Source organism: Cibotium barometz, chromosome 8 (assembly GCF_041138505.1).
Source record: "Cibotium barometz isolate CiBa-2024 chromosome 8, ASM4113850v1, whole genome shotgun sequence".
In the NCBI taxonomy this organism is placed as follows: Eukaryota; Viridiplantae; Streptophyta; class Polypodiopsida; order Cyatheales; family Cibotiaceae; genus Cibotium; species Cibotium barometz.
In genome coordinates, this window is record NC_141053.1 from 25,467,222 (window position 1) to 25,494,582 (window position 27,361).

At 35.8% G+C, this 27,361-nt stretch overlaps 1 protein-coding gene across 1 annotated transcript; it reads left to right on the forward strand.

The window, feature by feature from the left end:
- Positions 1 to 818: 818 nt before the first annotated feature.
- On the forward strand, positions 819 to 27,361 carry LOC147636086 (putative 2-oxoglutarate-dependent dioxygenase SLC1). The gene is made up of 3 exons (XM_086802070.1): positions 819 to 1,136; positions 1,227 to 1,352; positions 27,167 to 27,361. The coding sequence occupies exons 1-3, from the start codon at positions 879 to 881 to the stop codon at positions 27,359 to 27,361; spliced, it is 579 nt and encodes a 192-aa protein (XP_086658196.1). The 5' UTR covers positions 819 to 878.

Here is a 27,361-nt window from a genome sequence, read left to right on the forward strand (position 1 = left end):
TCTCGTGTTGATGAATAGAAAACATTTTGGTTAAGCGATACAAAAACCTTCAACTTGAAATTTTAAAAGGTTTTTATTGAAATTGTTTTAGGTTTGAAGCAAAAAAATTTAACTAAAATGCCTTAAAATTAGCAGGTTTTATTTTCAAATTTGAACATTAAACCTCGGTTTTTCCGTGTAGAGTACTAGTGTTCAAAAAGAAACATTTCACGAATCAATTAAAGAATGGTTTTTTTTTTTTTCTACATGCTTCAGAATGAATTACTTTCTTCTTGACAAATCCTTTTTCACTGGTAACTGGGAGCCAAGAACGCCAATGGCAGAGCAAAGCTGAGACACCACAGTACGTACATTTGGATTCCCACAGTACGTACATTTGGATTCTCCAGCGTCGTGTTGATGAAATAACTGAGGTCAATTCATGAGTGCTCGAGTACTAATGTTCGAAAAAAATATTTCACCGACCTCGATTTAGACGCTAATGGCAGAGTAGAGCTGAAACAATTAGGCGAAGCTGAAAATGTTTCTGTAGCACTGATAGGGCCAATCTGGCATCGCCCAGTGTAGACCGTGCGATGTGAAGTTGTGTGGTGAAGCGCATTTCCGATTCAATCAATAATAGAGACAATGAGAACGCTGCCACGACATCTAGAAAGGGTGATTGAATCGACGTACGTAAGAGATGAGGGGTCGTGAAACTTTTGTGCTTAATTGCACATTTGAAAAGTGGGTGACAGATACAAGCGTGGGTGATTATAATAAATTAAAAGCAATGCCGTGGCCACGATCATATCTATAAAAGGTGATTGAATCGGCTCAAGAGAAGGGTGATTGAATCGGGTGAAACAAGAGAAGATTGCCAAAGCCAGCTAGGAATCATGGCTCCCATCACCTCCTCGACCACAAGCACCAATAATATTGAGCCCAATGGCCAGTTGAAGGGTGTCAAAGCCATGCTGGATCACGGCGTTAGAGAGGTGCCAGCCTCTTACGTAAGGCCGGCCCACGAGCGTCCCTCCGCGGACGAGTATGCAGACCTCGAAGTCCCCGTAGTGGACCTTTCACACTACAAGACGCGGTGGGCGGATATCGTTGACCAGGTTGGTCGTGCATCGGAACAGTGGGGCTTCTTCCAGGTTCGCGTGGCAGTTCCTGAGATTATCCTTAATGGTTTTTCCGTCCACCATTATAAGTGTGTAATGCTGCTTATTATGGCATGGGCGCAGGTGATTAACCATGGCGTGGACACAGAGAAGATCATGAAGGCTATGAAGAAGTTCTACGAGCTGCCTATCGAAGAAAAGAACCAACTCCCGTTTGAGGATGCCCACGCGCCCGTGGCGTTTGCCACGGTCACGAGACTTATGCATGAGGATGCATGTGGCTTATTCATAAGCCTCATCCATAAACCTTATGTACAAGGCTCATGCATGAGGTTTATGCATAGGGGTAATGCATAAGCTTTATGCACTAGCCTCATGCATGAGGCTCATGCATATAGTCACCTCTTGAGAGAAGCATGGCTATCCATAGAGGGGAGAGAAAATAACAAACCCTAATCTTAAAAACCTAAAACTTACAAACCCTATAACATGTAAAAGCATAAGAGAGGAAACAAAAAAGAGAGAGATTTCTTGCCTTATGAGGCTTGTATGAGTGGATAACCTACAAAATCAAACCAAATAAAGAAAAAAAAATATTAGTTATCATAATCTTAACCATAATAGAAAGCATATACAAAACCCTAATCTCAATAGAAATATTAATGAAAGCTTTTACATCACATACAAAACTTATTGAATTGTTTTTTTTCCCTTCTTATTGAAGCTTAACCCTAACCCTAGCTTTTGCATGAAACCTTAATAGAAAGCTTTGATTGACAACCATGAAAGCTCTCTATTAAGTTTTGTATGTACAAGCTAGGGTTAGGGTTAGGGTTACGCTTTGAGATGGCAAAAAAAAGAAAAGAAAAACTTCAAAGAGAGGAAAGAGAAGGAAAATACTCAAAAGAAAGCTTTCATGGAAAGCTTGTTTGCATAGGAGATAAATGAAAATAGAAGACATACCTTGCATGAGCTTCACGAGGATAGGGTAGGAGAGGTAGAAGTGATGGATTAGACAAACTTGAAAAAACTCAAGGTATCACAGTTAGGACATTCAAATAATAAAATCGACACAGCAACAAAAAAGGTAGAAGTACTTTTTCTAGGCCATGTTGCTAAGCAACATTTTTTTCATAGTGTAGTAGCATTTTTTGCTGCAAAAAAGCTCTCTTGAGTACAGATAAAATGTAGCAACATTTTTACACTGTTTAATACCGTTTTTTTACTGCTCATAGCATTAAAATCCTTGGGATTTCCCCTTCCAAAATGTCACTGAAATGCTCCTATGCCCCCAATGTGTTATAATGATGGTAGTAAGTAGAGTATGAGAGTGATGTAGCAATCAGAGTAATTGAGTGAAAACAACAAGGGCACTATGTAGGCGCTATGGGGAGAAATTTGATGGCAGTGCATTTGTAGGAAGAACCATTAAAGGTGATGGCAGTAGCAAAGAAGGAACCCTACACCAGGAGACTTATGCATGAGGATTTATTCATAAGTCTCATGCATGTGGCTTATTCATAAGCCTCATGCATAAACCTTATGTACAAGCCTCATGCATAAGTCTCATGCATGAGGTTTATGCATAAGCTTTATGCACTAGCCTCATGCATGAGGCTCATGCATATAGTCACCTCTTGAGAGAAGCATGGCTATCCATAGAGGGAAGAGAAGATAACAAACCCTAATCTTAAAAACCTAAAACTTACAAACCCTATAACATGTAAAAGCATAAGAGAGGAAACATGAAAGAGAGAGATCTCTTTCCTTATGAGGCTTGTATGAGTGGATAACCTACAAAATCTAACCAAATAAAGAAAAAAAAGTATTAGTTATCATAATCTTAACCCTAATAGAAAGCATATACAAAACCCTAATCTCAATAGAAATAATAATGAAAGCTTTTGCATCATATACAAAACTTATTGAATTGTATTTTTTTCCCTTCTTATTGAAGCTTAACCCTAACCCTAGCTTTTACATGAAACCTTAATAGAAAGCTTTGATGGAGAGCCATGAAAGCTCTCTATTAAGGTTTGTATGTACAAGCTAGGATTAGGATTCATCATAAACTGAATTATACTAAAAATTCCTCTTCTTCTCATTTAATTTCTTGGATCTCAAATACCATGGGAATTCCTCTTTTTGTATTTAATTAATTGCATTCCCAATGTCATGGGTACTCCTCTTTTATCATATCAAATATTTCTCATAAAGTGATTTCATCTAAAATAAAATACCCATTAATTCAGTATGCTAGGAATTTCTCTTTTCCCATCTAAATCATGGAATTCTAAATGTCATAGGAATTCGTCTTTTAACATTTAAATATTTCTCATAGATAAAATAAATTTATCTAAAATTCATCTTTGAATTTAAACACAATACTCATTAATTCCAATATGCTACGAATTTCTCTTTTCTCATCTAAATGATGGAATTCCAAATGTCATAGGAATTCTTCTTTGACCATTTAAACTTATCTAAGTAAAAAGATAAATTCAACCAAATCTTCTCTTTAAATATAAATAAAAATCTCAATTAATTCCTTTACACTAGAAATTACAGTTTTCTCATTTAAATATTTGAATTCCAATATGGTGGGAGTTTCTCTTTCATCATTTAAACTTATCTTTACAAAAAGATAAATTTAACTAGAATCCTTCTTTAAATTTTTTTTAATAAAATCTACATTATTTTAGCATCATAATTTTTCTCTTATTTCATTGGAATACATGGATTTTCATTGTCATGGGGATTACTCTTTTAACATAAAAATGGATTACTAGAAATTTCTCTTTTTTGTATATTACTATTTATGTATAAACCTAAAAATTAATTTTTTGATGATTATAATGAGAATCATTCAATTAATCTAGGATGATTAATCCTAGAATATGGTAGGAAGTCCTCTTTTCATAATATAAATGAAAATGATTTATGTGTTTATTTTTCAAAAATTTTGCCATAGCTCCGCTCTGCTATTACTGATAATTCTCAATAAATTTGAAAGAATAAAGTTTAGTATTATTCATGTGATTAGAATAACCACTAATTGGATCATTATCCAATTATGGATTGATTCTTAATTTTACCATAAATTAAATAGCATAAAACTATTAAAAAGATATTATTTTGGCCTCCAATTAGACAAGCATAGAAATTACTTTAAGATTAGAGAAATGCTTCATGAGAAGCTTCATTCGAATTTAGAATAGGTCATAGGAATGACCATTCTTTGGGGGGGAGAGAGAAATTCTTAAAAAACATTATAAATTAAGCATAAATGGAAATCTATGTGTTTCTTCATTACAATACATTAAAGAATTTCAATAGTATTCAAAAGCCATTCAAATTAATCCTTCTCAAGCTTGAGAGGGGTTGAGAAGAGAAACATTTGGAGATTTAAGAAAAAGACAATAATCCACACTTTACCTCCTAAATTACTTGATTCTTTGAACACACTAGAGGCCCCCAACCAATCAATTGGTTTGATATGTTGATGAAGTCTCCAAGGATGATTGAAGAGACACAGAAGCTCCAATCTCTTTAATTTTTAGAGGATTTTTAGAGGATAATAGAAATTATCAATATTTCAGTATAATACTGGCATGGTATAGTTCTCGTATTTTTTTACAAAGGGCTAAGGATCTATTTATAGGTGAGGGAGGCCTCTTACCAAGTCCAACTATTTTCTAGAATTTTCCAGGTTCAGTTTGGGTGAATTTGGACAAAATTTGGACCTAGTTTGGCTCCCTTTTGATTTGGTTTAATCTAAGAGAGAGGAGAGATAAAAATATCACAATATTTTTAAGTTTAAAACTCCACCACACATGTTAAATAGGTGCCTCCTTGAATAGCTTGCTTATCCTTACCAAGGTGTCAAAATTGAATCTTATACCCAAAATATCTCATTTTTTTAGTAATACTCATAGTTTTTTACTAATAAACCTTGTCCTTAGTCAACTCTTCATCTTATGTGAGCATTTACTGATTTTTGGGAGTTTTTCTTTTACAAATTGGATTTATCTCCTCCCCACACTTGGATTGATCCAATTGGCCCCATAGGAACCTTAATTGGACCATAATTCAAAAATTTTTGAAAATCTAGACCCTTAGGCTAAGGTCCTTTATACTCCTTTTCAATTAATTCCAAATGCACATTGGAAAGTTCTTTTTGAATTTCTTTTTCGGAGGAAATCATTTTAGACACTAGGAAGATTTTATATCAAAAAATATCTCAATCTTAGATTACCTCTCTCTAAGCCAAAACAGGGTAAAATTGAATCTTTCTTTTATTTCAAAGAGGGGAATAATTTACAAGATCAAAAGGGGAGGTTCTTACACCTGTACACCTCAAAAGCTGGAGGGAGGAATCTTACATCTTACCCCACTTAAAAAACACGAGATGTCCTCATCTCATAGGTGGAGTATAATCTCTGTCATCTTCTTCTTCTTCTTCAATCACCTCCAGCGTTATTGCCTTGGAAGTGGACGGCTGATTTGGGAACATCTCTCCTTGACTTCTTGTATTCTGAGGCGGAGATCTTGCATTACTTTGGATTAAAACTGCAGGTTGGTTAGACGGTCTACCTCTAGGATTTCTCTGATTTTCGCGAAAAGAAACGTGATTACTCTCGATGGAAGGAGCTGGAGTCTTGAATCTTGATCCTTGATTTTCTTGCCCTCAAAACCTTGTTCCAAACGGTGTTGGGCAATCCATACTGCGATGTCTAAATCCTTGAGAGTTAAAGCATTTCACTTCCTTTGTTGAACTTCTGAAGTTGCATTCCAAGGGATTGAGTTCCGAGAAAAGGACATTTCTTCCATTCTGGAACTTCCCTTATCCTAGGCTTGACCCTTGTATCTCTTAGACGGTGGAAGGTTGGAATCACCTTCTGGAGCTAAAAACCTTTTGAAAGGTGATGGTGCTGGCTTCGAGGGGACCTAGACATCAAATGCCTTGGCGAAATCCGTCGCGCTTTGGCCATGGAAACCGGCTTCGCATTCTTCACTAGGATATTCAAAGGTTCGTTTAGTCCCAAAATGAACCTGGCCATCAGCTGTTCTTCATCCAACGGTGGCAAGTATTTGAGGAGGAGAGCAAACGCTTGGTGATATACTTCAATAGTTCTGCTCCCCTTGGGTTAACTCTAAGAATTCGTTCATCTTTGTTTCCAAAAAGCAGGGAGGACAGAATCTCTTCCTTAGATAAATTTTGAGATCATTCCATGTCTGAGTGTTTCGATCCACACGATTTGTCTCATAGTGGTTTCTCCATGCTACTCTAGCTATTTCTACTATCTTCAGCCTTGCAAGAGCCATTTTGCTCTTCTCATTGTACCCGGTGACATCGAAGTACTCTTCCATTGCTTCGATCCACTTCTCCACAGTCTTGCCCATGTTTTCCCATTCACCCTTGAAAGGTCCAGGCTGTGATCTATGAAGATTTTTACGAATATCCAAGTCGAGCTCTTCCTCATCGAGTTGGGGGTTATCATTCCTACCACGATGTTCTCGATCCATGATTCTATCAATACGAAAATTCTTGTTAAGTTCTTTTATTTACAATTCAAATCCGACTTTAGATCCAATTGATTCTGGGGTTCTTTAGATTGGTCAGCTCGCTCCACAGAATCATGGGATAAAGATCCCTTATATAGAACTCATTATCAGATAACAATTCATTTAGAACATATCATTCATATTCTCAACACAATAATGGTCCATCAGACCGAAAATTCTATCTGAACATTCCTCCATGGAAGTTTTAGTTATGCAGGTTTTTAATTTGTTATCCCTTAACTGGATCCACTAGGTCCAGTGTCAACAGTAGCAATTTGTCAGCACAATCCACTAATCTCGTAGTGATTTGCTGAAGTCCTTATCGTCATTCTAGTTACGAACATCATCATAGGGACTCCGAGTCCCATTCATCCTTATTGTGGCTTTGATCAACCGATTGCTTTTCGACCAAAATTCAGGAATCATCTCAATCAGAATCAAAATAAACTCACCAATTCTCAACCAAAACCTTAAAATCAAATCGACCACATTCGAATTCATCATCTGGATAGCATTTTTACTTATAATTTCAAGGTCTTGGATTAACTCGTATACACTGCCAGTTAAGAGCTACAGTTATACCCTCGGTATATACAGGTAGTCACGGTCCTTAGAATTATAAGGTAAATACCATCATGACTAGGCCTTAAGCAAGTTAGAGATTTCCATACAATTGCAGTACTTCATCTGAAGACCCGCTTTCAATTTTATGAATCTTCATTTTGAATATCAATTTGTATGAATTTTATCACATAATTATAACTTTTTATTGTTACTTCACAAATTTTTGGCATTTTGGCTTTTTAGTTGATCCACTTTAGCCAATTCGCTCTCATACAAGTTGAAAGATCCCTACTCCCTCCACGCAACGGATTTGGGGGGTACTAGGAGTGGAAGTACCACTCCTTGCGCAGGGCAGGATCACTCACTCGGGGTCTCGCCCGCGGATATCCAGACAAGAGACTAATCCCTCGGCTCTTCAAAAACCGAACCCGAAAAAACTTCCCTCACCCAGAAAGCACGAGCAAGTCCTCTAGGATATTTGTACTCTAACGTAGTCAGGGTCAATACTGATCAAACTGATCCGACCCAACTTGTGAGTCACTTGGTCAGATCAAGGAAGATACTTGCACTTGGATCATAGAAACCAACGCTTTTTTTCCCATCGAGAGGCATAGCCGTTGATTCTTTTTCCATAGAACAATTTTTATCTGGGATTTACTTTATCTATCATACTATAATAGAATTGAGTCTCATTTTATAGATCCATCAGTCCAGCCTAACTCTATCTAGTCAAATGGGTTAGCCAACCGCCCAACCACTGTATTGATGGGATCCAATTGAGAATTTGGTGTGGTTTTGTCCTGGGTACCAGGGAAAAGAGTTACTAGGTCCCCTAGCCGGATATTCATGCAAATTTAATGCCACTCACACCACTTACACACCCAATATGAAATTGCCTTTTTCTTCACAGTCAGCTATCTTTAAACAATCATTTAATGAAACCGTAGTGTCACTGATCATAATCCTCTAAAATATTCGAATCCTAATTTCCAATCATTCCTTCATCGGTGTACCTATGGCATCATTGGCAACCAAAACGCTCACCACCTATTTCTCAGGGACCTTTTTGATAGTTCCTAACTCATAGTACCCGACAATATATTCACTTATAAAAAAATCAAGATGGAATCTCCGCCGTTGAAGATCAGCAAGATCAACCAACAGCTCCATATAAAAGAGCCTTAGACTCATCCGTTGAGGACCAGCAAGGTCTATCAACCACATCCATGCCCGGTTTCAGAAAACAACTCTTACTTCTTGTTCCAATATCTTCCACAACGCACGTGTGGGTATCTTCAGCGACCCAGAACCTGAGCACCGTATGGTCAGCACCCTCTAGGATCCTTCGCAGGTCACCTAGCGCTTCACTCATAGGCCGCTTCCTTGGTCACTCATCTATCGTACCGAAAGCTCACCATTTAAATCGAATCGAGGCTGGTCAAGAACTCGGCCGACCTTGCTATGCGAGACGTCCTCCATTGACCCTTCGCCAGCTGTTGCAACTTTAGCAGCTAGGTCTCCCACGACCTCGTTCACAAGATGGTCAAAATGCTTCCCCAGCATTTTTGACATAAAACAGTCATTTAAAAACAAGTCATAAATAGAGTTCCTATAATGAACTCTCGTCTTTCACAATGTTCCACATCCGTCCACATTATTTAAGCCATATCCAATTCATATGTATACCCATTCTCATCCAATCACATCATTTTCCATATCATCTCATCTTTCCTCATCTACATCTCATCCACTCGCATCAACCCATATTGACATTCCATCACACCTCATTCATTTCACATCTATCTCAATTTACATCACATCTCATCTCATTCATTTCACATCTCATCTCATTCATTCTTATCCCAATTCACATCACATCACTTCTCATTCATTCACTCACATGGACATCACATCCTTTCACATACACATCCACATCCATTCTTCCACATACACATCCACATTCATTCTTCCACATACACATCCACATCCATTCTTCCTCATACACGTCCACATCCATTCTTCCACATACACATCCACATCCATTCTTTCACATACACGTCCACATTCATTCTTCCACATACACATCCACATCCATTCTTCCACATACACATCCACATTCCTTCTTCCACATACACATCCACACCCATTCTTCCTCATACTCATTCACATTCATTATTCCACATACACATCCACATCCATTCTTCAATATACACATCCACATTCATTCTTCGTCATACACATCCCTATTCATTCTTCCACATACACATCCACATCCATTCTTCCACATACACATCCACATTCATTCCTCCACATACACATCCACATCCATTCTCATTACATCACATCCTATTTTCATCTTATCACATCCCATACACCTCTTATTACATCCATTCTTATCCGATCGCATCTCGTTTACATCTTATTATATCCTATCATATCCCATACACATCTTATCGCATCCTATTTTCACCTTATCTCATCCATTCACATGCTATTCCCATTTAACAGCTTTTTCTAGGTTGATCCTGATAATGAAACTTTTTCTAAATTTCTACCAATTGCTTGGCCAAATTAAAGGTTCTTTTTCTCCATAACTATTTCCATATTCATTCACAATTTCTCAAATGAATTATATTCAATATTCCTCTTTTGAATAAAAGAATTCATGGGATTTATAAAAATCAATTCTACCCATATTTTTACTTTTAATAAATAATCATAAATTGAATTGTACTAAAAATTTCTCTTCTTCTCATTTAATTTCTTGGATCTCAAATACCATGGAAACTTCACTTTTCTTATTTATTTAATTGTATTCCAATGTCATGGGTATTCCTTTTTTATCATCAAAATATTTCTCATAAAGTAATTTCATCTAAAATAAAATACCCATTAATTCAATATGCTAGGAATTTCTCTTTTTCCATCTAAATGATGGATTTCCAAATGTCATAGGAATTTCTCTTTTAACATTTAAATATTTCTCATAGATAAAATAAATTTATCTAAAATTCATCTTTGAATTTAAATACAATACTCATTAATTCCAATATGCTAGGAATTTCTCTTTTCCCATCTAAATGATGGAATTTCAAATGTCATAGGAATTCCTGTTTTACCATTTAAACTTATGTAATAAAAAGATAAATTTAACTAAATCTTATCTTAAAATTTAAATAAAAATCACCATTAATTTCTTTACACTAGGAATCACACTTTCCTTACTTAAATATTTAAATTCGAGTATGGTGGGAATTCCTCTTTCATCATTTGAACTTGTCTATACAAAAAGATAAATTTAACTAGAATCCTTCTTGAATTTTTTTAATAAAATATACATTATTTTAGCATCACAATTTTTCTCTTATTTCATTGGAATACATGGATTTCCATTGTCATGGGAGATTACTCTTTTAACATAAAAATGGATTACTAGAAAATCCTCTTTTTCGTATTTTACTTTTTATGTATAAACCTAAGAATCAAAATTTTCATGATTATAATGAGAATCATTCAATTAATCTAGGATTATTAATCCTAGAATATGGTAGGAAGTCCTCTTTTCATAATATAAATGAAAATGATTTATGTGTTTATTTTTCAAAAAATTTACCATAGCTCCGCTCTGCTATTATTGATAATTCTCAATAAATTTGAAAGAATAAAGTATAGTATTATTCATGTGATTATAATAACCACTAATTGGATCATTATCCAATTATGGATTGATTCTTAATTTTACCATAAATTAAATAGCATAAAAGTATTAAAAAGATATTATTTTGGCCTCCAATTAGACAAGCATAGAAATTACTTTTAGATTAGAGAAATGCGTGAGGATGAGAAGCTTCATTCGAATTGAGAATAGGTCATAGGAATGACCATTATTCGGGGGAGAGAGAGAAATGCTTAAAAACCATTATAAATTAAGCATGAATGGAAATTTATGTATTTCTCCATTACAATACATTAAAGAACTTCAATAGTATTCAAAAGCCATTCAAATTAATGCTTCTCAAGCTTGAGAGGAGTTGAGAAGAGAAACATTTGGAGATTTAAGAAAAAAGAAGACAATAATCCACACTTTACCTCCTAAATTACTTGATTCTTTGATCACAGTAGAGGCCCCCAACCAATAAATTGGTTTGGTATGTTGATGAAGTCTCCAAGGAAGATTGAAGAGCGAGAGAAGCTCCAATCTCTTCAATTTTGAGGATTTTAAGAGGATAATAGAAATTATCATTATTTGAGTATAATACTGGCATGGTATAGTTCTCATATTTTTTTACAAAGGGCTAAGGATCTATTTATAGGTGAGAGAGGCCTCTAACCAAGTCCAAGTGTTTTCTAAAATTTTCTAGGTTTAGTTTGGGTGAATTTGGACAAGATTTGGACCTAGTTTGCTCCCTTTTGATTTGTTTTGTTCTAGGAGAGAGGAGAGATACAATATCACAATATTTTTTAGTTTAAAACTCCACCACACATGTGAAATAGGCATCTCCTTGAAGAGCTCCCTTCTCCTTACCAAGGTGTCAAAATTGAATCATTATACCCAAAATATCTCATTTTTTTAGTAGTACTCATAGTTTTTTACTAATAAACCTTGTCCTTAGTCAACTCTTCATCTTATGTGAGCATTTACTCATTTTTGGGAGGTTTTTCTTTTATAAATTAGATTTATCTCCTCTCCACACTTGGATTGATCCATAGGAACCTTAATTGGACCATAATCCAAAAATTTCTTAAAATCTAGACCCTTAGGCTAAGGTCCTTTATACTCCTTTTCAATTAATTGCAAATGCAAATTGGAAAGTCCTTTTTGAATTTCTGTTTCAGGGGAAACCATTTTAGACACTAGGAGAATTTTTATATAGAAAAATATCTCAATTTTGGATTACCTCTCTCTAGACATTTTCCCTGTCTAAGCCAAAACAAGGTAAAATAAAATCTTTTTTTATTTTAAAGAGGGGAATAATTACAAGATCAGAAGGGGAGTTTCTTACACCTGTACACCTCAAAAGATGGAGGAAGGAATCGTACATCCTACCCCACTTAGAAAACATGAGATGTCCTCATCCCGTAGGTGGAGTATGATCTCTTTCATCTTCTTCTTCTTCTTCAATCACCTCCAGCGTTACTACCTTGAAAATGGATGGCCGATTTGGGAATATCTCTCCTTGACTTCCCCTATTTTGAGGCGGGAATCTTACATCCTACCCCACTTAAAAAACACGAAATGTCCTCATGTCATAGGTGGAGTATGATCTCTTTCATCTTCTTCTTCTTCTTCAATCACCTTTAGCATTACAGCCTTGAAAGTGGATGATCGATTTGGGAACATCACTCCTTGACTACCCCTATTCTGAGGTGAAGGTCTTGCATTACTTTGGATTAAAATTGTGGGTTGGTTAGACGGTCTACCTCTAGTATTTCTTTGATTTTGGCGGAAAGAAACCTGATAACTTTGGAAGGAAGGAGCTGGAGTCTCGAATCTTGATCCCTAAAGGCTGATTTTCCTGCCCTGAAAACCTTGTTCCAAAAGGTGTTGGGCAATCCATACTGTAATGTCTAAATCTTTGATAGTTATAGCATTTCACGCCCTTGTTCAAGGGTGGAACTTCTCAAGTTGAATTCCAAGGGATTGAGTTCCAAGAAAAAGATATTTCTTCCATTCTGGAACTTTCCTTATCTTAGGCTTGACCTTTATATCTCTTAGATGGTGGAAGGTTGGAATCACCTCTGCTAAAAACCGTTTGAAAGGTGATGGGGCTACTAGCTTCGGCGGGATCTTGACATCAAAGGCCTTGGCAAAATCCTTCGCCATCCGCACTGCTTCAGCCATGGAAACCGGCTTGGCATTCTTCACTAGGATATTCAAAGGTTCGTTTTAGTCCCAAAATGAACCTGGCTATCAGTTGTTCTTCATCCAGCGGTGGCGAGTATTTGAGGAGGAGAGCGAACGCTTGGTGATATACTTCAATAGTTCTGCTTCCCTGGGTTAACTCTAAGAATTCGTTCATCTTTGTTTCCAAAAAGCCGGGAGGACAAAATCTCTTCCTTAGGTAAATTTTGAGATCATTCCATGTCTGAGTGTTTCGATCCACACGATTTGTCTTGCAGTGGTTTCTCCATGCTACTCTGGCTGTTTCGGTCCACACGATTTGTCTTGCAGTGGTTTCTCCATGCTACTCTGGCTGTTTCTACTATCTTCAACCTTGCAAGAGCCATTTTGCTCTTCTCATTGTACCGAGTGACATCGAAGTACTCTTCCATTGCGTCGATCCACTTCTCCACAGTCTCGACCAAGTTTTCCCTTTCACCCTTGAAAGTTCCAGGCTGCAATCTATGAAGAGTTTTAGGAACATCCAAGTCGAGCTCTTCCTCATCGAGTTGGGGGTTATCATTCCTACCACGACGACCTCGATCCATGATCCTATCAATATAAAAATTCTTGTTAAGTCCTTTTATTTACAATTCAAATCCGACTTTAGATCCAACTGATTCTGGGGTTCTTTAGATTGGTCAGCTCTCCATAGATTCACGGGATAATGATCCCTTATATAGAACTCATTATCAGATTCATTCAGAGCATATCATTCATATTCTTAACACAATAATGGTCCATCAGACCGAAAATTCTATCTGAACATTCTCCCATGGAAATTTCAGTTATGTAGGTTTTTAATTTGTCATCCCTTAACTGGATCCACTAGGTCCAGTGTTAACAGTAGCGATCTGTGCACAATCCACTAATCTGGTAGTGATTTGCTAAAGTCCTTATCATCATTCTAGTTACGAACATCATCATAGGGACTCATCCCATTTATCCTCATTGTGGCTTTGTTCAACGGATTGCTTTTCAACCAAAATTTAGGAATCATCTCAATCAAAATCCAAATCAACTCACCAATTCTCAACCAGAACCTTAAAATCAAATCAACCACATTCAAATTCATCATCTGGATAGCATTTTTACTTATAAATTCAAGGTCTTGGATTAACTCATATACACTTCCAGTTAAGAGCTACAGTTATACCCTCGGTATATACGGGTAGTCACACGGTCCTTGGAATTATAAGGTAAATACCATCATGACAAGGCCTCAAGCAAGTCAGGGATTTCCATACAATTGCGGTACTTCATCTGAAGACCCACTTTCAATTTTATGAATCTTCATTCTAAATATCAATTTGTATGAATTTTATCACATAATTATAACTTTTTACTGTTACTTCACAAATTTTTGACATTTTTGGCTTTTCAATTGATCCACTTTAGCCAATTTGCTCTGATACCAGCTGAAAGATCCCTACCCCCTCCACACAATGGATTCGGGGGTGCTAGCTGTGAAAGTAGCTCTCCTTACGGCGCGGGGCAGGATCCCTCACTCAAGGCCTCGCCCCCACAGATATCCGGACAAGAGACTAATCTCTCGGTTCTTCAAAAATCGAACCCGAAAAAACTTCCCTCGCCCAGAAACCACGGGCGAGTCCTCCAAGATATTTGTACTCTAACGTAGTCATGGTCATTATTGACCAATTTGATCCGATCAAACCTGTGAGTAACTTGGTCAGATCAAGGAAGATACTTGCACTTGGATCATAGAAACGTTTTTTTCCCAAATCAAACCGAGGCTAGTCAAGACCTCGGCCGACCTTGCTACGCAAGACGTCCTCTGTTGACTCTCAGCCAGCTGTTGCAACTTTATCAACTAGGTCTCCACGACCTCGTTCACAAGATGGTCAAAATGCTTCCCCAGCATTTTTGACATAAAACAGTCATTTAAAAACAGGTCATAAATACAGTTCCTATAATGAACTCTCGTCTTTCACATTGTTCCACATCCGTCCACATTATTTAATCCATATCCAATTCATATGTATACCCATTCTCATCCAATCACATCATTGTTCCACATTCGTCCACATTATTTAATCCATATCCAATTCATATGTATACCCATTCTCATCCAATCACATCATTTTCCATCTCATCACATGTTTCCTCATTTACATCTCATCCACTCGCATCAACCCATATTCACATCCCATCACACCTCCATTATTTCACATCTATCTCAATTTACATCACATCTCATCTCATTCATTTCACATCTCATCTCTTTCATTCTTATCCCGATTCACATCACATCACTTCTCATTCATTCACTCACAGCGACATCACATCCTTTCACATACACATCCACATCCATTCTTCCACATACACATCCGCATTCATTCTTCCTCATACACATCCACATCCATTCTTCCTCATACAAATCCACATTCATTCCTATACACATCCACATTCATTCTTCCACATACACATCCACATCCATTCTTCTACATACACATCCACATTCATTCCTATACACATACACATCCACATCCGTTCTTCCTCTCATACTCATCCACATTCATTCTTCCAAATACACATCCACATTCATTCCTCCACATACACACCCACATCCATTCTTCCACATTCATTCTTCCTCCTTCACATCTTATCACATCCTATCACATCCCATACACCTATTATCACATCTATTCTTATCCTATCGCATCTCGTTTACATATTATCACATCCCATGCACATCCTATCGCATCCTATTTTCACCTTATCTCATCCATTCACATGGTATTCCCATTTAATAGCTTTTTCTAGGTTGATCCTGATAGTGGAACTTTTTCTAAATTTCTGCCAATTGCTTGGCCTAATTAAAGGTTCTTTTTCTCAACGACTATTTCCATATTCATTCACAATTTTTCAAATGAATTATATTCAATATTCCTCTTTTGAATAAAAGAATTCATGGGATTTACAAAAATCAATTCTACCCATATTTCTACTTTTGATAAATAATCATAAATTAAATTATACTAAAAATTTCTCTTCTTCTCATTTAATTTCTTGGATCTCAAATACCATGGAAATTCCTCTTTTTGCATTTAATTAATTGCATTCCAATGTCATGGATATTCCTCTTTTATCATCAAATATTTCTCATAAAGTAATTTCATCTAAAATAAAATACCCATTAATTCAATATGCTAGGAATTTCTCTTTTCCCATCTGAATGATGGAAATCTAAATTTTATACGAATTCCTTTTTTAACATTTAAATATTTCTCATAGATAAAATAAATTTATCTAAAATTCATCTTTGAATTTATATACAATACTCATTAATTCGATTCCAATATGCTAGGAATTTCTCTTTTTCCATCTAAATGATGGAATTCCAAATGTCATAGGAATTTCTCTTTTACCACTTAAACTTATCTAAGTAAAAAGATAAATTCAACTAAATATTCTCTTAAAATTTAAATAAAAATCTCCATTAATTCCTTTACACTAGGAATTACACTTTCCTCATTTGAATATTTGAATTCCAATATGGTGAAAATTCCTCTTTCATCATTTAAGCTTATCTAAACAAAAAGATAAATTTAACTAGATTCCTTCTTTAATTTTTTAAATAAAATATATATTATTTTAGCATCACAATTTTTCTCTTGGTTCATTGAAATACATGGATTTCTATTGTCATGGGGATTACTCTTTTAACATAAAAATGGATTACTAGAAATTTCTCTTTTTCGTATATTACTATTTATGTATAAAGCTAAAAATTAATTTTTCCATGATTATAATGAGAATCACTCAATTAATCTAGAATGATTAATCCTAGAATATGGTAGGAAGTCCTCTTTTCATAATATAAATGAAAATGATTTATTTTTCAGAAATTTTACCATAGCTCCATCGCTATTATTGATAATTCTCAAAAAATTTAAAAGAATAAAGTTTAGTATTATTCATGTGATTATAATAACCACTAATTGGATCATTATCCAATTATGGATTGATTCTTAATTTTACCATAAATTAAATAGCATAAAAGTATTAAAAAGACATTATTTTGGCCTCCAATTAGACAAGCATAGAAATTACTTTTAGATTAGAGAAATGCTTCATGATGAGAAGCTTCATTCGAATTGAGAATAGGTCATAGGAATGACTATTCTTTGGGGGAGAGAGAGAAATGCTTAAAAACCATTATAAATTAAGCATAAATGGAAATTTATGTGTTTCTCCATTATAATACATTAAAGAACTTCAATAGTATTCAAAACCCATTCAAATTAATGCTTCTCAAGCTTGAGAGGGGTTGAGAAGAGAAACATTTGGAGATTTAAGAAAAAGAAGACAATAATCCACACTTTACCTCCTAAATTACTTGATTCTTTGATCACAGTAGAGGCCCCCAACCAATCAATTGGTTTGGTATGTTGATGAAATCTCCAAGGAAGATTGAAGAGAGAGAGAAGCTCCAATCTCTTCAATTTTTAGAGGATTTTAAGAGGATAATAGAAATTATCATTATTTGAGTATAATACTGGCATGGTATAGTTCTCATATTTTTTTACAAAGGGCTAAGGATCTATTTATAGGTGAGAGAGGCCTCTAACCAAGTCCAACTATTTTCTAAAATTTTCTAGGTTCAGTTTGGGTGAATTTGGACAAGATTTGGACCTAGTTTGCTCCCTTTTGATTTGTTTTGTTCTAGGAGAGAGGAGAGATACAATATCACAATATTTTTTAGTTTAAAACTCCACCACACATGTGAAATAGGCACCTCCTTGAAGAGCTCCCTTCTCCTTACCAAGGTGTCAAAATTGAATCATTATACCCAAAATATCTTATTTTTTTAGTAGTACTCATAGTTTTTTACTAATAAACCTTGTCCTTAGTCAACTCTTCATCTTATGTGAGCATTTACTCATTTTTGGGATTTTTTTTTATAAATTAGATTTATCTCCTCCCCACACTTGGATTGATCTAATTGGCCCATATAGGAACCTTAATTAGACCATTATCCGAAAATTTCTTAAAATCTAGACCCTTAGTCTAAGGTCCTTTATACTATTTTTCAATTAATTGCAAATGCAAATTGGAAAATCCTTTTTGAATTTCTGTTTCAGGGAAAACCATTTTAGATACTAGGAGGATTTTTATATCAAAAAATATCTCAATTTTTTATTATCTCTCTCTAGACATTTTCTCTCTCTAAGCCAAAACAGGGTAAAACATAATCTTTCTTTTATTTCCAAGAGGAGAATAATTACAAGATCAGAAGAAGAGGTTCTTAAACCTTTACACCTCAAATCTAGAGGGAGGAATCTTACAATGCTACTAGTAGTACTAGACACTAGGAGGATTTTCATATCAAAAAATATCTCAATTTTGGATTATCTCTCTCTAGATATTTTCTCTCTCTAAGCCAAAATAGGGTAAAACATAATCTTTCTTTTATTTCCAAGAGGGGAATAATTACAAGATGAGAAGGGGAGATTCTTAAACTTTTACACCTCAAAAGCTGGAGAGAGGAATCTTACAATGCTACTAGTAGTACTAGAAAGCAGCCTCGTGATCTCGATAGCACAGAATTGTCAACAGTGAGACGAGCACGAGTAGCAGGAGGTTCCTCCACCATGTGAAGGATAAAATGTTCCACCTCCACGAGGGCAACGTGTGGGAAGAACTCCCTCCCAATATGGGTCTCCTTCCAACACGAGAGGAAGTCCAAGTAGCAAGCAGAGGACAAGGAGGCTCTACAAGTGAGGAGAGCATGGCTAGTATTTTATATTTACAAGCACCACTAGAGATGCATGTAGTAGAACCTCCACCACAACCTCGCCATGGTCGCCCAACAGACACGACTGGAAGAGGGCTCCTCTTTCTCCAAGGCCTCAGAACCCAAATGTGCCTCCATGTGCACCAAGGAAGAGGAGGAAATATGGAGTCAAAGCACTCCAAGAGATACGCAGATTTTAAAAATCTATGGATCTCCTTATTTCCAAGGCACCTTTCACACACATTGTAAAAGAAATCCGATATAGTTACTCTCAAGACTATTGTGTGCAAATCCTTACATTGGGAGCTTTACAAGAAGTTGCAGAAGCATTTTTGGTGACCTTTTTTTAGGATGAAAATCTCTGTGCTATCCATGCCAAGAGGGATACGATAATGATGAAGGAACTTAAACTAGCTAGACTTTTGCGTTGTCAAGACTTGTAACCAGCGCTGCTGCTGTGTAAGAACTTATCTGTATCGATAGAAGGCTCAAGTTTTTTTATCTTGTGTCATTTTAAGCTTGTATAGTCATGGTTTTTTATTTTGGGACACATTTTGAGATATATTTTATTAATTACTAGGTGCAAAATTGAACTCAATTGAACCATGTTTCTCATATAGCAAGTTATAAAACACATAAGTGCAATTTTTTGTAAATTCTTCTAGAGAGTTTATAGATTTATAATTTTTTTGTTCATTTTAATTACAAAATTGAATTATGAATTTGTAACAAAACTTTTCAAAAAAAACTAGATTTTTTTTCTAAAGAATCCAAAACAATATTTAATATCCTGTACCGGCCTTCCAAGCCCTCTCCAGGGGGCCTATCCCAAAGGGCCCCAAGCTAGCACACGGGGCAACCTGGGGCCAGACAAACTTGCTCCCCAAGCTTCAGGGGGGCTAGCCCAAAGGGCCCCAAGCTAGCACGGGGCAACCTGGGGCCAGACAAACTTTCTCCCCAAGGTCTCTGAGGGGGCTACAAGAGCCTTTCTTGTTTGCCCCAGGTTGCCTCATGCTGGCCTAGGGCATTTTGGGCCCATGCAGCCCCCCGCCGAGGCCTGGGGGAGGGTGTGGAAGGCCTATATACAGGCTCAAAAGTAATGTTTAAAATTATTTAATTTTTTGGAATTGATTTCAAAAAAATTACAAAGATTAAATTAGTTCATTAGTACAAACTCAACTACAAAATTGAACTCACTCCATTCAACTACAAATTCATAATCAATTGCACTGTTACAAAATTCACTTCATGTAAAATTCAACTACAAAAATTAAAATTGGCCCCAACGTAGATACTTCAAAAAAGGTTTTTTTTTTACCAAAACAAGGGATTACATGTCATTGATAAGAATTACAATTTACATCCCAATTTTTTAGTCTTTTGATTGCTTCTTTTCAAGCGTTGCACCTTCTCTTGTTGAGGGGAAGAGTGTCTGACATGATGGAATCTACAATACACTTAGCATCTCTCTCTCTTACAATTTTGGCAATGGGTGCATTCTTGGAGATGCTGGACAAGCACAACACTTTAGATAAGGCCTTGAGAGCAAAAAGTTGGAATCCTCCTATAGGGCTAAAAGCATTCTGGACAACCACAATGTATTTAGTTGGAATATGGCCCATGTAATGGGCCAATGCTAAGTTAGTTCCAAAGGGATCCCTTGTGCCACCCTTACTATGTGCCCAGGCATCCAACTCCATGACATGTTGCATACAAACCACAATGTTAAATGACACCTTGTGCTCCTCTAATTTTTGAGGAGTCAAATGCACCAAGCTGACTTGGGGCAAGCTAGCTAGTACTTCTTTAAATTCCTCTCCTCAGACACCTGACCTTGCTCATCTTCTTGTATTTTCCCTTGAACAAATTGGACACTCTCTAATATCATACCATCAATTGGTACAAGTTTCTCCGTCATGTATTAAGAGGATCTATTGTCAAAAGTGGTTAATCTAGACCGATAGCAAGGAGAGACAAGCACTCATCTTGGTTTACTTTAAACATTTTTTCTAAGTCCTGCACAACAAGAAGAGAAACTACTCTCCATCTACCACTATGGAACTAATGTTAACTCGGGCATATCTGGTGCTTCCCCTATTTGATCAAACTCATTCTTTGCAGGTGGATGCATCCACAACCGCTATTGTTGTCAAATTAAAAAAAAAAGAGAGAGGTTCCCTATTTATAGAAAAAATTAGGGTTTGAAATTGACAATTTCACACTTATCAAAAAAGGGCCGACCGCCCAAAGTACTTTATTAAACATAGTCATTTTAATTAAAATACTTAATCCAAGTAATATATTTAATCATATGTATCCAAATAATAATTTTATACAAACTTATCCAAATTGAACTTATTGTGATCATTCAAGCTTGATCCAAATAGTCCATGCCATTTATTACATTATCGACCAAAAAGGAAAAAGTTGGATTAGAATGAAAAACAATTACGTTGACATTACCCAATTACACTCCTAATTGCAATTCCACACCCATGCCCCTCCAAGAATCACAAACCATGAAAGACTTCTCCATACGTCTCCCAATATACACAAACACATATGAACAAATATCACCAGAGCATGGATGGTTAAGAAAAATCAACTCAAAAATCAATAAGGAAAAAGCTAAAACCTTTCGATCTTCTATCTTGAAGCTTGTATCTTGTACTTCCTCAAATCCCATGATTAGTAGGTGTTCTCGAATGTTTGATAAGTTCCATTCTTTCCTAGCGTTGACAAGGTCAATGGTGCCATTAGGTACTTTGACTGGTAGTTCTATGGGTGAATCAACACCCTAACATGACTGCAATGGTATCCACTCCCCCTTTTTGTTCATCCATCGCTCTTAGTGCAATCGGATGTATAAATTTGAGTGTGCTTTCAAGTATCGAAGTGCTTTCACATCCACATTCATTCCTCCACATACACACCCACATCCATTCTTCCACATTCATTCTTCCTCCTTCACATCTTATCACATCCTATCACATCCCATACACCTATTATCACATCCATTCTTATCTTATCGCATCCCGTTTACATATTATCACATCCCATATACATCCTATCGCATCCTATTTTCACCTTATCTCATCCATTCACATGGTATTCCCATTTAATAGCTTTTTCTAGGTTGATCCTGATAGTGGAACTTTTTCTAAATTTCTGCCAATTGCTTGGCCTAATTAAAGGTTCTTTTTCTCAACGACTATTTCCATATTCATTCACAATTTCTCAAATGAATTATATTCAATATTCCTCTTTTGAATAAAAGAATTCATGGGATTTACAAAAATCAATTCTACCCATATTTTCACTTTTGATAAATAATCATAAATTAAATTATACCAAAAATTTCTCTTCTTCTCATTTAATTTCTTGGATCTCAAATACCATGGGAATTCCTCTTTTTGCATTTAATTAATTGCATTCCAATGTCATGGGTATTCCTCTTTTATCATCAAATATTTCTCATAAAGTAATTTCATCTAAAATAAAATACCCATTAATTCAATATGCTAGGAATTTCTCTTTTCCCATCTGAATGATGGAAATCTAAATTTTATACGAATTCCTTTTTTAACATTAAATATTTCTCATAGATAAAATAAATTTATCTAAAATTCATCTTTGAATTTATATACAATACTCATTAATTCCAATATGCTAGGAATTTCTCTTTTCCCATCTAAATGATGGAATTCCAAATGTCATAGGAATTTCTCTTTTACCACTTAAACTTATCTAAGTAAAAAGATAAATTTAACTAAATATTCTCTTAAAATTTAAATAAAAATCTCCATTAATTCCTTTACACTAGGAATTACACTTTTCTCATTTAAATATTTGAATTCCAATATGGTGGGAATTCCTCTTTCATCATTTAAGCTTATCTATACAAAAAGATAAATTTAACTAGAATCCTTCTTTAATTTTTTAAATAAAATATACATTATTTTAGCATCACAATTTTTCTCTTGGTTCATTGAAATACATGGATTTCTATTGTCATGGGGATTACTCTTTTAACATAAAAATGGATTAATAGAAATTTCTCTTTTTCGTATATTACTATTTATGTATAAAGCTAAAAATTAATTTTTCCATGATTATAATGAGAATCACTCAATTAATCTAGAATGATTAATCCTAGATTATGGTAGGAAGTCCTCTTTTCATAGAATAAATGAAAATGATTTGTTTTTCAGAAATTTTACCATAGCTCCGTTGCTATTACTGATAATTCTTAATAAATTTGAAAGAATAAAGTTTAGTATTATTCATGTGATTATAATAACCACTAATTGGATCATTATCCAATTATGGATTGATTCTTAATTTTACCATAAATTAAATAGCATAAAACTATTAAAAAGACATTATTTTGACCTCCAATTAGACAAGCATAGAAATTACTTTTAGATTAGAGAAATGCTTCATGAGAAGCTTCATTCGAATTGAGAATAGGTCATAGGAATGACCATTCTTTGGGGGAGAGAGAGAAATGCTTAAAAACCATTATAAATTAAGCATAAATGGAAATTTATGTGTTTCTCCATTACAATACATTAAAGAACTTCAATAGTATTCAAAAGCCATTCAAATTAATGCTTCTCAAGCTTGAGAGGGGTTGAGAAGAGAAACATTTGGAGATTTAAGAAAAAGAAGACAATAATCCACTTTTTATCTCCTAAATTACTTGATTCTTTGATCACAGTAGAGGCCCCAAACCAATCAATTGGTTTGGTATGTTGATGAAATCTCCAAGGAAGATTGAAGAGAGAGAGCAGCTCCAATCTCTTCAATTTTTAGAGGATTTTAAGAGGATAATAGAAATTATCATTATTTGAGTATAATACTGGCATGGTATAGTTCTCATATTTTTTTACAAAGGGCTAAGGATCTATTTATAGGTGAGAGAGGCCTCTAACCAAGTCCAACTATTTTCTAAAATTTTCTAGGTTCAGTTTGGATGAATTTGGACAAGATTTGGACCTAGTTTGCTCCCTTTTGATTTGTTTTGTTCTAGGAGAGAGGAGAGATAAAATATCACAATATTTTTTAGTTTAAAACTCCACCACACATGTGAAGTAGGCACCTCCTTGAAGAGCTCCCTTCTCCTTACCAAGGTGTCAAAATTGAATCATTATACCCAAAATATCTTATTTTTTTAGTAGTACTCATAGTTTTTTACTAATAAACCTTGTCCTTAGTCAACTCTTCATCTTCTGTGAGCATTTACTCATTTTTGGGAGTTTTTCTTTTATAAATTAGATTTATCTCCTCCCCACACTTGGATTGATCTAATTGGCCCATATAGGAACCTTAATTGGACCATAATCCAAAAATTTCTTAAAATCTAGACCCTTAGTCTAAGGTCCTTTATACTCTTTTTCAATTAATTGTAAATAAAAATTGGAAAGTCCTTTTTGAATTTCTGTTTCAGGGAAAACCATTTTAGATACTAGGAGGATTTTTATATCAAAAAATATCTCAATTTTTGATTATCTCTCTCTAGACATTTTCTCTCTCTAAGCCAAAACAGGGTAAAACATAATCTTTCTTTTATTTCCAAGAGGGGAATAATTACAAGATCATAAGGGGAGGTTCTTAAACCTTTACACCTCAAAAGCTAGAGGGAGGAATCTTACAATGCTACTAGTAGTACTAGACACTAGGAGGATTTTCATATCAAAAAATATCTCAGTTTTGGATTATCTCTCTCTAGATATTTTCTCTCTCTAAGTCAAAACAGGGTAAAACATAATCTTTCTTTTATTTCCAAGAGGGGAATAATTACAAGATCAGAAGGGGAGGTTCTTAAACCTTTACACCTCAAAAGCTAGAGGGAGGAATCTTACAATGCTACTAGTAGTACTAGACACTAGGAGGATTCTCATATAAAAAAATATCTCAATTTTGGATTATCTCTCTCTAGACATTTTCTCTCTCTAAGCCAAAACAGGGTAAAACATAATCTTTCTTTTATTTCCAAGAGGGGAATAATTACAAGATGAGAAGGGGAGATTCTTAAACTTTTACACCTCAAAAGCTGGAGAGAGGAATCTTACAATGCTACTAGTAGTACTAGAAAGCAGCCTCGTGATCTCGATAGCACAGAATTGTCAACAGTGAGACGAGCACGAGTAGCAGGAGGTTCCTCCACCATGTGAAGGATAAAATGTTCCACCTCCACGAGGGCAACGTGTGGGAAGAACTCCCTCCCAATATGGGTCTCCTTCCAACACGAGAGGAAGTCCAAGTAGCAAGCAGAGGACAAGGAGGCTCTACAAGTGAGGAGAGCATGGCTAGTATTTTATATTTACAAGCACCACTAGAGATGCATGTAGTAGAACCTCCACCACAACCTCGCCATGGTCGCCCAACAGACACGACTGGAAGAAGGCTCCTCTTCCTCCAAGGCCTCAGAACCCAAATGTGCCTCCATGTGCACCAAGGAGGAGGAGGAAATATGGAGTCAAAGCACTCCAAGAGATACGCAGATTTTAAAAATCTATGGATCTCCTTATTTCCAAGGCACCTTTCACACATATTGTAAAAGAAATCCGATATAGTTACTCTCAAGACTATTGTGTGCAAATCCTTACATTGGGAGCTTTACAAGAAGTTGCAGAAGCATTTTTGGTGACCTTTTTTTAGGATGAAAACCTCTATGCTATCCATGCCAAGAGGGATACTATAATGATGAAGGAACTTAAACTAGCTAGACTTTTGCGTTGTCAAGACTTGTAACCAGCGCTGCTGCTGCTGTGTAAGAACTTATCTTTATCGATAGAAGGCTCAAGTTTTTTTATCTTGTGTCATTTTAAGCTTGTATAGTCATGGTTTTTTATTTTGGGACACATTTTGAGATATATTTTATTAATTACTAGGTGCAAAATTGAACTCAATTGAACCATGTTTCTCATATAGCAAGTTATAAAACACATAAAATACCATATTGGGGAATATGAGAATTTCCCACAAGTTTGGGACACGTGGTCAAAAGTTTGAATTAACCATAACTTGAACACCACTAATCCAAAATGAGCGCTTTATAGCTCTTTAGATTCCATTTTTCAAGCGCTTTCCAACGATAGGTCATATGACAGGGTTTTGAGAAACTTACAAACATGTTATCCATGTCCCCTTTTTTAAGTATTCAAAAATGGGAATTGGAAAATTCCCAAATTCACTAATATGGTGTTATAAGTGCAATTTTTTGTAAATTCTTCTAGAGAGTTGAGTTTATAGATTTAAAATTTTTTTGTTCATTCTAATTGCAAAATTGAATTATGAATTTGTAACAAAACTTTTCAAAAAAATCTAGATTTTTTTTCTAAAGAATCCAAAACAATATTTAATATCCGGTACCGGCCTTCCAAGCGCTCTCCAGGGGGCCTATCCCAAAGGGTCCCAAGCTAGCACGGGGCAACCTGGGGCCAGACAAACTTGCTCCCCAAGCTTCAGGGGGGCTAGCCCAAGGGCCCCAAGCTAGCACGGGGCAACCTGGGGCCAGACAAACTTGCTCCCCAAGGTCTCTGAGGGGGCTACAAGAGCCTTGCTTGTTTGCCCCAGGTTGCCTCGTGCTGGCCTAGGGCATTTTGGGCCCATGCAGCCCCCCGAGGCCTGGGGGAGGGCTTGGAAGGCCTATACAAGCTCAAAAGTAATGTTTAAAATTATTTAATTTTTTGGAATTGATTTCAAAAACAATTACAAAGATTTAGTTCATTAGTACAAACTCAACTAAAAAATTGAACTCACTCCATTCAACTACAAATTCATAATCAACTGCACTGTTACAAAATTCACTTCATGTAAAATTCAACTACAAAAATTAAAATTGGCCCCAACGTAGATACTTCAAAAAAGGTTATTTTTTTTACCAAAACAAGGGATTACATGATAAGCATTACAATTTACATCCCAATTTTTTAGTCTTTTGATTGCTTCTTTTCAAGCGTTGCACCTTCTCTTGTTGAGGGGAAGAGTGTCTGACATGATGGAATCTACAATACACTTAGCATCTCTCTCTCTTACAATTTTGGCAATGGGTGCATTCTTGGAGATGCTAGACAAGCACAACACTTTAGATAAGGCCTTGAGAGCAAAAAGTTGGAATCCTCCTATAGGGCTAAAAGCATTCTGGACAACCACAATGTATTTAGTTGGAATATGGCCCATGTAATGGGCCAATGCTAAGTTAGTTCCAAAGGGATCCCTTGTGCCACCCTTACTATGTGCCCAGGCATCCAACTCCATGACATATTTGATCAAACTCATTCTTTGCAGGTGGATGCATCCACAACGGCTATTGTTGTTGACCCTTCTCCACTAGCCCGTGAGGTGGTACCTTTATCTTTTCTACCTCTTCATGGTGTTGAAGAAGATCCAAGGCCAGAGCTTGCTCCACCACTTGATCAAGGAGCTTGGGCTTTGGATCTACCTCCTTTCTCTTATCTAAATCAGCCAAGGCAACGTCACTAA